At 34.8% G+C, this 15,648-nt stretch overlaps 4 protein-coding genes across 5 annotated transcripts; 1 reads left to right on the forward strand and 3 right to left on the reverse strand.

Moving 5' to 3' along the window:
• Positions 1-2,325: 2,325 nt before the first annotated feature.
• LOC108222088 (transcription repressor OFP16) lies at positions 2,326-2,919 on the reverse strand. The gene has a single exon (XM_017395982.2). It carries the CDS (start codon positions 2,917-2,919, stop codon positions 2,326-2,328), a length of 594 nt encoding a protein of 197 aa, XP_017251471.2.
• A 1,322-nt stretch (positions 2,920-4,241) lies between these two features.
• On the reverse strand, positions 4,242-5,849 carry LOC108222416 (late embryogenesis abundant protein D-34). The gene is made up of 3 exons (XM_017396336.2): positions 5,252-5,849; positions 4,671-4,955; positions 4,242-4,585 (listed from the first exon to the last, which is right to left on the reverse strand). The coding sequence occupies exons 1-3, from the start codon at positions 5,570-5,572 to the stop codon at positions 4,421-4,423; spliced, it is 771 nt and encodes a 256-aa protein (XP_017251825.1). The 5' UTR covers positions 5,573-5,849; the 3' UTR covers positions 4,242-4,420.
• Positions 5,850-8,481: 2,632 nt separating this feature from the next.
• LOC108223499 (uncharacterized) lies at positions 8,482-11,228 on the forward strand. Of its 2 annotated transcripts, none has more exons than XM_017397798.2 (3): positions 8,482-8,645; positions 8,746-10,773; positions 10,880-11,228. In XM_017397798.2, the coding sequence occupies exon 2, from the start codon at positions 9,046-9,048 to the stop codon at positions 9,751-9,753; it is 708 nt and encodes a 235-aa protein (XP_017253287.1). In that variant the 5' UTR covers positions 8,482-8,645; positions 8,746-9,045; the 3' UTR covers positions 9,754-10,773; positions 10,880-11,228. The 2 variants fall into 2 exon arrangements, with proteins under 2 accessions (XP_017253287.1, XP_017253288.1); XM_017397799.2 differs by having other exon boundaries at positions 8,504-8,645; positions 10,877-11,228.
• A 1,188-nt stretch (positions 11,229-12,416) lies between these two features.
• Positions 12,417-14,860, reverse strand: LOC108219763 (FCS-Like Zinc finger 8). The gene is made up of 3 exons (XM_064094212.1): positions 14,313-14,860; positions 13,431-14,232; positions 12,417-12,763 (listed from the first exon to the last, which is right to left on the reverse strand). The coding sequence occupies exons 2-3, from the start codon at positions 14,171-14,173 to the stop codon at positions 12,673-12,675; spliced, it is 834 nt and encodes a 277-aa protein (XP_063950282.1). The 5' UTR covers positions 14,174-14,232; positions 14,313-14,860; the 3' UTR covers positions 12,417-12,672.
• Between the last annotated feature and the right edge of the window lie 788 nt (positions 14,861-15,648).

A 15,648-nucleotide genomic window follows, 5' to 3' on the forward strand; every position in this document is an offset into this window, starting at 1 on the left:
AACAATATGATAAATATAAATTTTGATTTAATCGAACAGATTATTTTTGTTTCCTTCGAGATAATCAAAATATTGTTCGTAACTATTCATATCAAATTTTGGGATGTTTGAGTTTCTTCATTTCCTTGATTTTGAGTTAAATATAAAATTTATGTAATATAATATACAACAAATAATTTGGATCAGAATTTGGATCACGCTGCTGGAGTTGGTTAGAAATTTGGATCAGAATTTGGATCAGTTGGTGATCTAAATTTAGATTTTTGGATCACAACTGCTGGAGATGGCCTAAGAAACGAAATCGAAGCTTAATCGGAGTGAATTGTCAAGTGTCAAATTCGATGGTTACGAGTGTGCTAACCTTCCTGTGTGTATTTTTTATTGTCCCATTTAAAAATATATGTTTAGTATTTTGCATATATTTTTTAATGCCTTTAAAAAAATAGTTTTATAATTTATTTTTAATTTTTTTTTTCTGAATATAAATTTAATTATTAAATATTTATTCATAAAAATTTTAAAATTAAATTATTGAACCACATTCAGAGAAATATTAAAATGGGTGTTGCTCCCTATGTATAAAGTACAGCTCTGGAGAGGTATATCTGCAGATTGCGAAAAAGTAATTTATGAAACAAAACCGAGGTTTTGTTATTCTCTTAAGAGCAAGAACGATTAGTTTCCAACATCGCGCCCCCGGTCAATTCATACGCCCTCCGTTTCAAAATGTATGACACTTTTGACTATTTGCACTTAGTTTAAAATCATTTGATTATATATTTATATTTATTATTTTTGAAATTTTATTTTTTTAAATAAAAGTATATAGTCAACATTTTAAAGTAGAATTTTTTTATAAAAAAAAATGATGATTCTAGGTGCTTGGTCAAAATACACTTTGAAATGTGTGTAAAAAGTCAAAGCGTCATGCATTTTGTAACTGAGGGGAGTAGTAACAAGGGTGTTCTTAAAAAAGGTTTAATTTCCAACACCATACAGTATAATTTATGAGTACAATAAATACTTCAATTCACAATAGCAATAATAATGCATATGTATCGTAACATGTCTGCACCAACATAATTGGAGACAAAAATATACGGGGGACCAGCGAGAGATTCGTACACATCAAAACTTTTATAATTATAGTTTCCAGCATATTTTTTACATGGTTCTTCGCTCAAGTTAATTAAATAATTTTTAAATGAAAATATGAAAACATCTTCAAATTATTAACACTTTTAATAATCACTACTTAATTGAATTTTTATTAAATTGAATTGGAGTGCTGTGTGTTTTAAAAAAGAAGAATCTCTTTATAAATATATTATGTAATTGTGTAATCCACGCATGTAAATAATATATTAGTTTATAAAAATATTTTTAAAAACATATTTTATAGGGTTTCGACCTATGAATTTAGTAAGTTATCTCTTCACGTTCTTTTTTCTACAAGGATTGCCTTTCTGTTGGCGTAACATCTCCTTCCTCCCTCGATCTTATAAAATGTAACCCCCTAATATATTTATCACTCCTAATCAATATTATTATACTATTGTTATACCAGTATAATTATGGCTCATAACATTAAAAAAATATCGTAATTAATTTTATTAAATAAATTATTGATTTATTATTATATTTGACAAATAAAGTCAAATACAACAGTAATATCAGTTAAAATCTCTTTACAAATGATCCACCTTTAATCACTAAGATAGACATTAATCATTGTTTCAAAAAAAGAAAAAAAAAAGTAGACATTAATCACATTAATCTAGAAAATGTTTTAACGTAATCCTAAGAATTTGGTACACCAGACTAATGTACAAACATAATCTTAAAATTCTAAGTACGCTGTACACCAGCTTAATACAAACGTTAAGCAAGAATAAATATTAAGCAAACTATTCCTATCACACCTTATAAGTTGAAAGTACTATTTTGTATTTTACATCTATTGTCATATAAATAAATACTTTATTTTAATCTAGCTATGATCTTTACTAAAATATTTGGTACATGCCCGCTAGTAAAAATATGAATATTTACATGCTCAAGTAAGCAGTAAGATTTCGTATTAGTAGTGATGAACACAAGATTTATGGAGTACTTCTTTAACGAATAATTGAAAACTAAATCACATCACAACCTAGCTAATAGTACTAGTTCAACCATACCCTGGTACTCTACTACCTACCCACATAATTAATTAGTAAATGCTGTATAGTTAGCAGATATATACAGTAATTAGATTTCATAAATGCATTTTCTTCTGTCATGTCATATTCAATGTCTCCGAACTACCGCCGCCGTCCCGGTCAACTAACCCTCCACCGGCGATGACGTCATCAGGCTGACAAGCAGGTCAGCAAATGCTCCAATTATGAACTTGTGTGTGCTCTTAGGGTTTAATGAAAGATAGCACGTGAGTAGGTCATGCAAGTAGTCCATCTGCTCCCTCGCATCCGCCAAGTCACGTGCCTCCACCATTTCTTGCATGGATCGCCGGAAGTCCAGATAAGGGTCCGGAGAAAAAGTCGGCACCGGGACTCCACCGTCGACGACTCCGTTGTCTCTCTCCGGCAATGATGACGAGCAAGATGATGAGGACAAGGATGACGTGGCGGATTCGGTGATGGAGTTGGAGTGGCCCGGGGAGGAGAAGAAGAAGCGGCGGGATTTGTACACGGCGGCGAAATCCGGCGTGGTGGAGTCGGTGTCATCGGATTGCGGCGAAGGAGGAGGCATGGTGGAACTGGAACTTGTAGTGGCATGATTGTAATTATCTGGATCATGATAGAGTGAGTTGAAGTTGTTGATGAGGATTGAAGAGATTTTGCTAGGGTTTTGATTGTTGTTTTCTTGAGTTTGTTGTTGAATGGGAGATGAAGATTGAGATGATGATGGGGGATGCATGATGTTTGTAAAGCACATTTGGAGATTTCTTCCAAATGTTCTTGGCATTTTGGTTGATTTTTCTAGCTGTCTTGCTTGATTGTGAATGTTATAGAGACTTAAAGGAAAAGATGAGAAATAATTAGAAGTGGGAAGTAGGGAACAAAGTAGATGTACTGGTTTTGGTATTGTCTACTTACACTGTCTACTCAAGATTGTCAAGGCCAGCTTATTGTTTACTCTATTTGTGTGTGTGGAGTCGGAGAAAAACACCTTGAGAATTGAGATATGCATCATACACCTACACATGATATGATGGGTGTTATTACTACTCATTTTATAGTATTAAATAATAAAATGTATTTCTCGAATAAAAATTTAATGTTTAAATTTTTATTCAAAAATAAAATATATTACGAAATTATATTTTATAGGAGCTCTAAAAACATGCAAACAGTGAATATAAATAACATGGAGGGAATAACTTGTAAGATGATGAATTATATTTTATAATTATATTGATCAACTGATTTATGGTATAGACAATTTGAGACTTTCACACGACGTTGCCGCACAAACGTTTGAGAACTTCTTTATTGCTCTTATTTACAAATATTAATTTTTTACTAAAAAAATATCGGACAGAAAATGTAAATTATGAAGATATCAATGATCCAACCAAACTTATAATATCTGGACCGTATATTAAAAATTAGTCGTACAAAATATAAATTGATAACGAAATATATGGTTATTACGCCCGTACAGAACTGAAGCAAAGCAGGAAGCAATATGCACATGGGACGCTGGAGAAGGAAGGTGCATGCCGGGCACTATATTTTAATCAAGTTTTTGTTATATAACGTGCGGAAAACGACAATTGATGAACGCCCCAGCTTATCCTGTCATCGCCAATGTTTTTTATATATAACAAAAAAAAAGATTTAACAAAATAAAACAATAAAGACGATGACAAGAGAACAATAAATCCAACATCTTGAAAATACATGAAGAGAAATCGGAGTACGGTTTAATTACAACTCTGAGAGTGGCCCAGAACAACAACAATCTGCTAAGTAAAGGTCTGACAAAGACCATAACTGCAAACGGGCTACATCTCGAAGAACTTTGGGCCAACAATCGATTTGAATAAAACAGAGGCTCTATTTTGGTTTTCAGCCCGGCGAATTTATAAATCGGTTAGAAAATATAGTTGGAGTTACCAATTGAGTACAAAGTTTTAACAGATATTGCTGCTCCTAAATTAAACAGTGTTGAATTCATCATTTAACCATCACAACATAACTTCCATTAGTCTATTAATACCAAGAAGCTGAGAAATATACACCAAAACCATTCCCTTGCATTCAACCAAAACAGCAGTCCACACGCACTGCATCAACTAGTACGCAAGCTTATTGATACACACAATATGACAATAGATACTACATTCTCAAACCTTACTGTACATGAAAACACACACCTACATAATAATACTTGATAGATATGTTTACATGGAATATTAGAAAGTTGGGTCTTGATTAAGCCTGGCTGCAGCAGCCATGGAAGAAGCCACTCCACCAGGATAAGTCATCATCTCCGGATTGTTCCTCACTTCTGCCCCAACCACTCCCTCCGCATCTTCCCTCGTCACCGCCTTGTCTTCAGCCAACCTAATCGATGCATCCTGCACATTCATCGATTTCAATATTTTCTTTTGTCATGATTCGAAATAACTAAAATCAAATATGAGCAGCTGCTATGTTACTTACAGCAAGGACATCACCGAGCTTAGTTTTGCTGGCAACATTCATGGTACGAGCATTATAATCCGCGGCAGATTGAGCAGCTGCCGCCACTCCACCAGGATAAGCATAGCCACTTGCTCTCACTTCAGCTGCTTGTATAGCAGCTGCATCACTCTGATCTACAGGCTTATCTCCCGCGGTTAAGGCAGTGGTCTCCAAAGCCTCGCCTATAGTAATCGAATCACTGCCGAGCACACCAGCCGGGCTTGGCATCTTAAATTTCCCTGGTTCCAAGTATTGCCCCACCACCTACACATGCAGGCACCAAAATATGTCACAACTTTCTCCTTTTTTTGATAATTAAAGACGTACATAGAAACCCGCCTTATTTCTCGACAAGGTTTGAAAACTCGACATCAGGCACAGTAATAATTTTATTCACGAACGGGTAAAAAATAGCCGAACTTTAAAATATACCCCGTCAGGTTCTATTTATAACTCATTTTTGCACGTAACTTTATATGTTGTGACCATACAAATTTTAGATTTACCTCATAGTGAGGGTACAAAAAATCAAACAGATCAGAGGGAGTATGTATCAGTACCTGTCCTCCGACAGCCTCGGTAATGATTCGAGTTCCAGCGATTTCAGCTTCAGAAATAGTGACCCCTTGTTCACTAGCTATGGGGGTGCCCTCGTGGCGGCCAACGACGCCGCGCTGCAGATTAGCAGCCGCCGCCGACTGCATGACAGAGGCCGGACCACCCTTCTGCGTCTTACCAAGCACCATATTCTCCGCAGCCTGCATGGCGGAGGCGTCGTTGGGGGCGACGGGTTGGGAGCTCAACTGCCCGGAAACATCAAATACGTCGCCGTATTTGATGGGCTGTTCTTGTTGGGGTCTGCGTGGTTGTTGCTGGCTCATCTTTGTATTTTTTTTGTTGAGGATTTGTGTGTAAATTTCTGTTGCTAGAACGGAAGATGATTATATAGTAATAGAAGCTGCAGGTTAGAGGAAATGAAAGCTAGATATATGCTGATAGTCGATAGACATAAGATTTGTATCGAATTATTTAAGATTTAGTAGCGAAACGTGTAATAGTGGAGGATGTGATACGTGTGCAGTGTCTTTATATGTGGCAAACTCTGCCATTCCCACGTGTGATAAACTTGTGAACAATCAGGCGAATATACCACAAAGTTACGAATACATGGCCCATGTTACTGCGGGGTGATTGGGTTAACTTAAAAACGAAAGAAGTGGAGTAAAAAGTAAAAAATAAATAAGTTAATAACATATTTGAAAAAAAAGTGAACGCTGTAAGAGAATAGTTAACATTCTTAATTTTCTAAAAAAACTTTCACTTGTTAAAACAAACGGTAGTTTCTGCTTCTACAAAATAAGCTTCTACAAAATAAACAGCCCCGTACCTCTGTTTGCTGTGCTTGGATAGGCAGGCTGTTAACTTATTCTTTTTTCACGTATATCTAAAATTTTGGTCGTATATTAAAAGATTTTGTTCTAAATATTTTTGTGTCATATTTTTGTTTATAAAATAAAATTTTAAAAATAGTAATTTTAAATATGTTATTAAATTTTTTTAAAAGTAGGTTTATAAATGTAAAAAGACTAAGAAGAATTCCAACAATCACCTAAAAAATCAACTCTTAACTATTATGAGTTAAAATTTCATGCACATTCCAACAGTCTTCCTCTATTTTACACTCCTTTCTTTAACCAGCTGAACCAACCCTTGCGAGCTAAAATCACACATGTATATTGGAGATATGGAGAGGGGAGAAACTCTTGAAAATGAGGAGAATAAAGGAACTCTCAAGGATTCGGAGAAGATTTAGAGGGCACTTGGAGCTTATTTTGAAAAATTTCCTCAAATTTTAGCTTAAGAGCTTGAATATAGAGTTTCTTGCAGATGCTATAACATGAAGTAAACCAATTAACAACACAAATGAAAATTCTAGTGACTGCAAGAATATGTGGAACTCAAAAGTATTATCAAGTGTAAAGTAGTTCATTTGGAGAGCAGCAACTACATGTCCATCTACAAAAGAAAATATTTTGAAATAAGCATGTGGATGTTAATATTCTCAGACCCTTATCTACATTACAGAGCCCGAGACCATAATTCATGTTCCATTAAATTGTTCATTTGGTTAAGATCGTTAGGAAATATTGAATGATTTTCATCAAAACATTAATCATGATTTGTTTTTAGATTGGCTAGAAAGTAACTGTGAGGATTGGACAATAGATTAGAGAGGTTATGCTTTATTACTCAATATGGAAATGTATAAATGATTCAGTATGGAACCAAACAAGGTTGGAGATTTCAAAGGTCATAGAATTAGCAAAAACGATTCTTAGTCATCAAAAGAATGCTCAAGACAATATTTTTTTAACCATTTGTGGGGATTAATGACTTGCGAGGTTGGGAATGGGGACTGAACTCCACCAATTGAACATAAGACTAACGTAAATATTGATGCTGCAAATTTTAGTTCTTCAAACTGTTTTAGCTTTGCATTTGTAGGTAAAAGTCATAGGGGAGAATTGATCAAAGCAAGATCAAGCTGCAAGCCGAATAATAGCACGTTGGAGAGTGTTGAAGGAATATAAATTATGAAAGCCTTAAGCTGGATCAAGGAATAAAGAATTTAGGACGTGACGTGATAGTAAAACAGATTACCTATTGCTGTCTTTAAAACAAGAAGTATTTTAATTTCACTATTATATTTCGATTATCTGAATTACAAGCCAATGTCGTGGTTGTTAGATTTCTCAAGCGGTTTGCGAATAACGTGTTTCATTGAAATTGTTTTTTAACTGATTATATCCGGAAGGGTAATGATTTTCCTTCGGAACTAGTTCATGTATTAGTAAGTAATTTGAAAAATCAAGAAATTTTTTTCTTTTTTGACAAAAAAAAATAATCTCTTGAACTAAAATTGAACCATATCTAATCAAATCAATTTTTCGATTAAATTTAAAGAAGTAGTGGTTTGATGTACTTTCAGTGGTTATAAACCATATTCGTCTAAATAATTATAATATTAAGTAAAAATTAAATTAACTCACATCATATTTCATATTTCTATCAGATTTCGTGTATTCCAATAAATTGAATAGGCCAATTTTAGTGCAATACTAATACTGCCAATTAATGCAGTACTAATACTATCAATTCAAAATTATGTATTATATAATTTGATATCGCTCTCGATTATGTGAATTTATATACTTGTCTACTAAAAATATTTAAAAATTATGTTGTTATTCTATTCTCGAATCCCGAATTTCGAAAGGTTCTTTTATGTCGATCTAATAGGCTTCTAGTATCGTCATTAGCATTGATAATAATAATTACATATTCGGTATAAGTTAACTAACTTACGTCATATTTCGTTGTTTTATAAAATATTACGTATCTCACAAGATTAAACGAATTAATTAATGTGGTTCCAATACCAAACTTGTAGAACATTATCTTACGGTATCAATATTTATTTTGTAAATTATAAACTCGTCTGTTATACATATCTATTTATGTAAAATATGTGTCGATGACACCGCACTCTTAGATCAAATCAAAAATTATCATTTTCACGATGATCTGATTAATCGTTGCAGCGATAACTTCGCGAGGACATATATTTATGACGATCATCTCATGACCAATATAGTTATGTATAAATAATCTGCCCATGAAAAACCTTTGAAATTCATTTTCCAAGTTAATTAAAATATCATAAATATAGTTTAGGCATTAAAAATGGAAAACATAATTTTATATTCCCAAACTATTTACAAAAATTCCTTATATAACGTTTTCACTCTTAACTTTACCAAACACATTCTCCGGCTGCCTCACCGCCTACCCCTCTTTATATCATACATACACCATTCTCATCTATACACACAAATTCCACAAATACACAAATCACTACAATCCATACATCACTTCAACATCCACAATCACCAGGTAATTGATTTTCCGTTTCATTTTCACTATTTTTTCACTTGTTTTTATTTTTTTAGGGCTAATTAATCTTATTTTCTCATGGATTTGATCGTAATAACAGATCTGGATGTTGAATCAGCCACTCAATTGAAGAAAGTTAAGAGAAATCTGGTACTTGTGCTGTATTTTCACTTATATATACATATTGATAGATATATGTTTAGTGTATGGTTTGGGTTGAGTGAAATTGATGTTGATTTGCTTGTTTCTTGGTGGTTATGGAGAAGATATAAAGGTTTTTATCGTTTTGTAGCGTTTTAGCCGTAAAGATCGCTGCTTTTTCGGGTTTTTTAGCTGTAGGTTATATATATTGTGGAGGGGTGTTAGGGTTAAAGTGTTTTTTAGTTGTTGAGGTTAATCGATGGAGACGCTTGTAGTTGTTGATCAGCATAGGGGTAGGTATCAGGGGAAGAATAGGGGTAATGGACCTTCGCCGTCTAGGGTTTTTAGGGAGATTAATTGTAGGACTTTTCAGTCTGGGGTAGGGATACTTCCGACACCTGTTAAGGCTTGGAAGCCTGTTGGGAAGCAAGCTGGGGGGTCGCCTTCTGTGGGGAATTTTGTGAAAACTCCGTCACGTGATTGTGTTAGGTCTGTAGTTGGAGGGAAACATAAGAGCGCGGGAAGTTTCATGCAAACGCCGTCTCCTAATTGCGGTAAGTCTGTAGTTGAAGGGAAAAACAGCAGTAGGAAATCGAGGTCAGGGTTGAAGAAAAGTAGTTCAGTTCCGACCCCGTTTAATGTGAAAATTAATTCTGATGAGGAGAGGTTTTTGTATTGTAAGAAGTTGTCTTACTCTGAGCTTTGGGCCGGACCTGCGTATTCAAATTCACCACCTCCTAGTTCTCTGCCCATTCCCAAGTTTTCTGTTCCGCCAAAGCGGACTGGGTCTCTTGAGTTGCCTTCTCCGGAACCAGACGTACATTTGCACCAGGTTTCTAGGTCTGCTCCTCCATCCCCAAAAAGAGATCATGCCAATTCTGGTAGAAATGTTTTTCACAGTGCAGACTATGCAAGTGCGACCAAGGATCTGCGTCGCATCCTCAATCTCGATATGGATGATGAATGAGTACTAGGAGCATCAGCTCCTGTAAATAAGAACCAACTTTGCAAGCTAGGTAGAAGTAGAACGTATATTGAGTAAATAAATTAGCCAGACCTCTAAATAATTCAGATACTCACCTTCAGTGGTACTAGAGCAGGTTGCATGGCGGTCAAACAACTTGCTGAAAGATCTATTGGTGTTGCAAGAGTAGTGACAAGTAGTGGTTAATTATATCAAATGACTTGGAATATGTAGATTAGCATATGCTGATGTCTCTGTTCGAAGAATGTGCAGTTGGTGCAGTGGGATGGATGAATGTTTTGGTGGCAGATGGGAGCTTAGTGCATATGAATTTGTCATCAAAATTCTTGGTAGCTTCAGTTCGCTGGTGCCATCTAGGATTGGCCTTCTTAATCAACTTGAAGTGTGATGAACGATTTGATGGTGAAATGCTGAATATGTCTTTGAGTTGCACTCTTTGCAGGACTCCTGATTTTCTTTTGCTTATCTCGATATGATGTGTAGGCTGCAGTTTCATATAATTGTATGTACAGGTAGATTCGCAACATGAATGGTCACATAGTTTCAGTACCTACCTACTAATACTAGTTCAAATATATCCTTGGTCCCCTTAAAACCTAAATACCTTCTGTTTATAGTCCGAATAGGTGATCGTTCTTTTGCATTTGATACTTTCTCCCTAGTTGTCCAAACTGTCCAATCTCTTTCTGCCGTCATACCTTTTCTCCTACCCTTATGATAAATCAATACCTATTACATATTTTCCTTTTGGAGGCTGTCGTCTTTCCCTTTGCCATTTTTCTCGGTTTTTAATAGAGGAAAATGGGAAGAGGGGGCGAGAATGGATCTCCTGTTTCTGGTCTTTGTTCTCTGATTTTCCATGTTGCACTGATTGGGCGCTGCTTAGCTACCTCAATAGCAGCTTATATGTGTCACTTGCCTAAAGTGAAATGATGCTACTCTGTAATCATAATCTTGCCTTCTTCACTGAAGAATTGCTGATCGTTTCAAGCCATCAATCAGGTATCAGTTCAATAATTTTATATTTATTAAGCAACTAGTGAGATATTGATTTTTTGTTGCACTATATTTACTGATACTAATGGTATGTTCCCCACATTTGAAGCAGGTAAAAGGGTTCGTGCTTGCTGAAAGAAAGATTGCTGGCTTTTGTTTACCGCTCCGTGTTTTTCAAGCAAGTCTTGTTTGGACTTCCATGCAGATTGTCTACTGTATCTGAAATAAGCAACATTGCTGTCTGGCTACGCTGTTAAGTACTTTTAAGTAGTCTGGTTGCTACTTTGTGGACAACCTATGTTTGAACAATGTTATTTGGTGTTTTAATTCTCTAAGTTGGTTCAGTAGTTTGGTTGCTACTTTGTGGACAACTTATGTTTGAACGTTGTTATTTGGTTGCTAAGTTGGTTCATTGACATTAGTTGGTGTTTAATTTGCTAAGTTGGTTCTTTTATGCTTTATATGTTCTCTCTCACTTTTTTTTGCACATCATTGCTTTGGTTTTGATAGTGCTTTCAAAATTTTTGGGAGATTATGATGAGCGAGCGAGTGAGGATTAAAGTGCCAAAGATTCTCACATAGTAAAAAACCTTATTCTACATGTATTAAAGTTGATTTTTTTTAGTTGCTATCTGTGCTTATATGTGATGGTAAGCCTAGTTGATATTCCTTTCATCTTGGTTAGAAGTCAGGTCTTTTAGTTCTTCCCTTTGTAGACCGGAGTAACAGAATTTATGTTAAACTGCATTTAACTGTAATGCCGAACCTAGTTGATACTCTATCGATCTCGGTTATAGGAAGTTTTCTGTTGAAGTAAAAACTCCTATGCCATTTTGAGTGGAAATGTTGCTTCTTTATTCGTGTATTTTTTTTTTTTGGATAAATATGCAAGTGTGGCTTTGGGTTCTTGAAGCTAGCATAATTTTCCGGGTGCGAGACTATGCGTGAAATTTCCAGCACATTCACATATTATAGTTTTTTCTATGGACATACCAAGTGGTTCAAGTGATTTCTGCCATTCCTGTCTATAGTATAGTTAACGCTTTTAAAGGCGGTTGGTACTCGGTATATCTAGTGCGCTCTGCCATTCGTCCTGTTAAATTTCTAAAATTGTGTATGATTGTATGAGCTTGTAAAATTGCTTTCCATCGGATTCTGTGTCAATTAAACAGGTCTGATGGATGGATTGCTACCCTTTGGCGTGAATGGTGTATAAAAGAGAATAAAAGTACAACAATTATTCTCATTCTTCACACTTTTTGTTTCCTTGCAAAAAATGTTGTGTTTCAGTTATTCCTCCTCGACATGTGTTTGTCCATTTTATTCATTGAAATTATATTCTTCAGTATGTGTCGTTCTCCCTTTAGCAATCATCTTGTCTGTTGCAGATCTGTTGAATTTCATAGGTCGTCTGAAAAAGATGTTTGCTTTGTTGATTGTCATTCCGAAAAAGTCAATTTATAGATGAGAAAAAGCTTAAGAGTAAGTTAAGTTCTGTGCAAGTTAAAATTATATGTGATTTGTAAGATAACAGAGGAAGATTGTTCTTGATCATTGTGATCAACCTTTTTATTTAGGAATTAGAAAATTTATCGATGATCACTATGAATGAATTATGAATAGTATAAGAAACAACGGTGCGGCCCCAATTAAAAACAAAAGAGAATAGCCGAATAGACCACTCAAATTTCATTAGAAACAAAGTTTGAGATTTCTTCTAATTTACATCCTCTCTCTTTTATGTCTAAATATGCAGGAGAGAAGCCAAAATGTGAATGAACATTAAAACAGATTAGATATATATTCCTCCTTGGACCTTTATTAAGTGAGATCTTATCACCCTCAACAGTATGAGCTGCTGAAAATTTCAGCACTTTTGCGGAGTTCTGTAGCTTGAATCAAGTCCTACATACCACTGTTCATTTCTTTGTTCTTCACTTCTGATAAGATCATCTCATGGCATAAACATTTGTTACTGGACAAAGCATCCTCATCCCTGCACATGTAAAGTCAGATGATTATAAGCCGCGTTTATAAAGTCGATGATAATTAGCCGGTTACAAAGTCGATGATTATAAGCAGACGATTTTTAATATTTTGCCATATTTTGTGACACTATGACCGGTGAGCAGTAACATTTAGAGTAAAGTTATGTACCCTAAATTTTATCAGAAATAACGTGACGGACATATTGATAATTTTAATTGGGTGGTTTATGTGCGTGCATAAAGGGATCCTATATTAGTTGGGAATAATTTTTGGGCCCCTAATATTTTTCTAAAATTTATACCAGAGAGGACCCTACATAGATAGAACACTACCCTGCATAGATAACTTAAGATGGTCTTTGCAAACCATACCTAACAATAATTGAACTTATCAAAACTTACAATAGTATTTACAACACTAAATTAACTATACAAATTTGATATCTGTATTACTGCATTGTTGAAACAGCAACTTGAGCCCTATGCATGTTCCAATAAAATTTAAAGTTTATCAAGGCAAGTTATATATTTAGGACTATACTGATTTGTTCTTCTGAACTAATAACCTGCAAGATCATGTGACTTTTGGCAAGTATTCAGTACTTCTGTTATAGTAAATTGGCACATCAGAACTGTTAATGTCATGATCAGAACAGGAAATGAACATGGACTAACCTGTCTTTGCCATCACCAAGATCCTTCTTGCAGCTGGGGCATAAATTTAAAAAACTCTGAGATGGTGATTCCAAGCTAGACTCTTTCTTCAAGTCAGTCATCCCAGCAACACCATTGCAGCTTTCAACAACACAATTATCATATATACGAACAGTTCTTGGATTAGGCCCATGGGAAATCACACATGTATAATCCTCAGAAAGCTCCATTTCACTCAGAGTCAGTGCTGCTGTAGGAGAATTCAAAGAATCACTTGCTTGAACAATAGAGTTAAGTCCCTTAAAAGAAGACTTTGAACCCAAGAATGGCGAATTCCGATTCGGGGTCTTGATCCCAAAGTCAGCAGGAGACTTTGGTGATAGAGTTGGTGAACATACAGACAATGGAAGAGTGGGGATTTGAATCTTTAGCTTTGGTTTGATGAAATTGAAGTTCTCTGGATTTTTGTCATCATTTAGTGAGTCAACAAGAGCAAGGCCAAGGCCTTTCTCAGGTGAGTGTTTGTTTTCTTGGGATGATGAGTTCTGGGGTTTTGACAAGTTCTGATCATAGCCAAATGGGCTAATCAAAGTTGAGACCTTTTTGCTGTCAAGAATTGAAGTTGGACTCATCATGGTTTCAGAATCAAAGATACTACTAGTACCCTTTCTGAATGATCCACTGAAAAATCTTGGAGAACCAAAAAGCAATGGAATGGGTGTTGTTTGATTTGTTGGAGATGGTAATGAGTGTTGGTCAGCCATTAAATTATAGGTTCTTCTAAAAATCACTAGCTCTATAACATCATTGTTTCATAATTTCTCTGCAAGAACATAGCAAAGCACAAGTAGTGAGAGTCAACTGAGACCAAATAAACAAGAAATCAAGAACTCTGCAACATACCTGAAAATTTGAGTTTGGAGACTAGAAACAAAGTCTGAGCCAGTGGATCAATAAACAAGAATGGAGTTATGTAGCTTTAATATACAAAAAAGAAGCAGCAAAAGACTAGCTTTTTACCAAAACAGAATACAACAAAAAGAGAAAACTAAACAAGAGAGGTCTCAGTACAATCTCTGCAGCCTCCATTCCTGAAACCAAGAAATTAACAAGACCAGTCCTTTATGTCACCAGCTTTTACATCAAGAAAACATAAGAATATATGCCAAATGCAATCAGAATCACTCAAACAATACAAACTAGTCTTAGTGTAAAGAACATGTATGTATATGCTAAGCACAATCCAGCTCTTAGTCTATTTTTGTTGATCAATAAATTTCTTAAGAATGAACTTAAATATATAAGACTAGGTTCGTGTAGTCTACTTTTTATGATATACTGTAACATACGTCAATATCCGACATGGTTGAAAGGAAATGGGGTGTGCCTGGGAAGGAACTAATTGATAGAGTAGTTGTGTATATTAAGGAAAAATCTACTAACAACACGGCCCGGATTAAAGTTTTGTCTTTCTTACTTATTGAGTTGATTAGTGATAGGTTACTCCCTCCGTCCCAATGAATTGTATACAGTTTCCTTTTTGGGACATCCCATCAATTGTATACATTCCAAAAATAGTAAACTTTTATAATATAAAACATTATTACACCAACCACTTTCTTCCACTATCTCCATTTTATAATATTATAAACACTATTACACCCACTACTTTCCTTCACTATCTAACATCTATTATTAAATATAAATAGGTCCCACCATTATACCCACTTTTCACCCAACTTTTCTCATTTCCTACACAATTTCTTGGTCTCCGTGTCCCAGCCATTTGTATACAAATGACTGGGACGGAGGGAGTAGAATTTAGATAAAGTAGATGGGTAATCACTAGATTAAACTAAAGTACACTACAGTATTACTTTTACCATAACAATGTCTGTGTCGTTCAATCCAATCCAATAATATAATCTTAATGACAAATTTAAACCATTTCATTATATGTGTTGTAGGGTCAAGCTTGAAAAATTCTTACAAATAGTGAAGAGATTATTCATAACAAAGAGTAATTTAATAGTATGGTTTAATTATTTCACCTATAGTCTCTTGTTACATGTCTCTGTCCCACCTTTTGTCAAACTATCAGTTGTCGTTTTGTTCGGGCTTATCTACCTGATTTACATATTTCTTCTCCTTTTTTACGTACGCAGTTTAATTATTTTACACATGTATAGGTTAATTTTAAAATGTCCTAATTGAAAATATGTAACATATACAATAAATT

The sequence above is a fragment of the Daucus carota genome, chromosome 5, assembly GCF_001625215.2.
Source record: "Daucus carota subsp. sativus chromosome 5, DH1 v3.0, whole genome shotgun sequence".
NCBI lineage: Eukaryota > Viridiplantae > Streptophyta > Magnoliopsida > Apiales > Apiaceae > Daucus > Daucus carota.

Excerpts from the sequence above, each read along its gene's own strand:
- LOC108222088 (XM_017395982.2), bottom strand. The coding sequence starts at position 2,919 with ATGCATCCCCCATCATCATCTCAATCTTCATCTCCCATTCAACAACAA.
- LOC108222416 (XM_017396336.2), bottom strand. The coding sequence starts at position 5,572 with ATGAGCCAGCAACAACCACGCAGACCCCAACAAGAACAGCCCATCAAA. Across the intron at positions 4,956-5,251 it reads CCGAGGCTGTCGGAGGACAG|GTGGTGGGGCAATACTTGGA; the intron begins GTACTGATACAT and ends CTGCATGTGTAG. Across the intron at positions 4,586-4,670 it reads AGCTCGGTGATGTCCTTGCT|GATGCATCGATTAGGTTGGC; the intron begins GTAAGTAACATA and ends ATGAATGTGCAG.
- LOC108223499 (XM_017397798.2), top strand. The coding sequence starts at position 9,046 with ATGGAGACGCTTGTAGTTGTTGATCAGCATAGGGGTAGGTATCAGGGG.
- LOC108219763 (XM_064094212.1), bottom strand. The coding sequence starts at position 14,173 with ATGGCTGACCAACACTCATTACCATCTCCAACAAATCAAACAACACCC. Across the intron at positions 12,764-13,430 it reads CTTGGTGATGGCAAAGACAG|GGATGAGGATGCTTTGTCCA; the intron begins GTTAGTCCATGT and ends TTACATGTGCAG.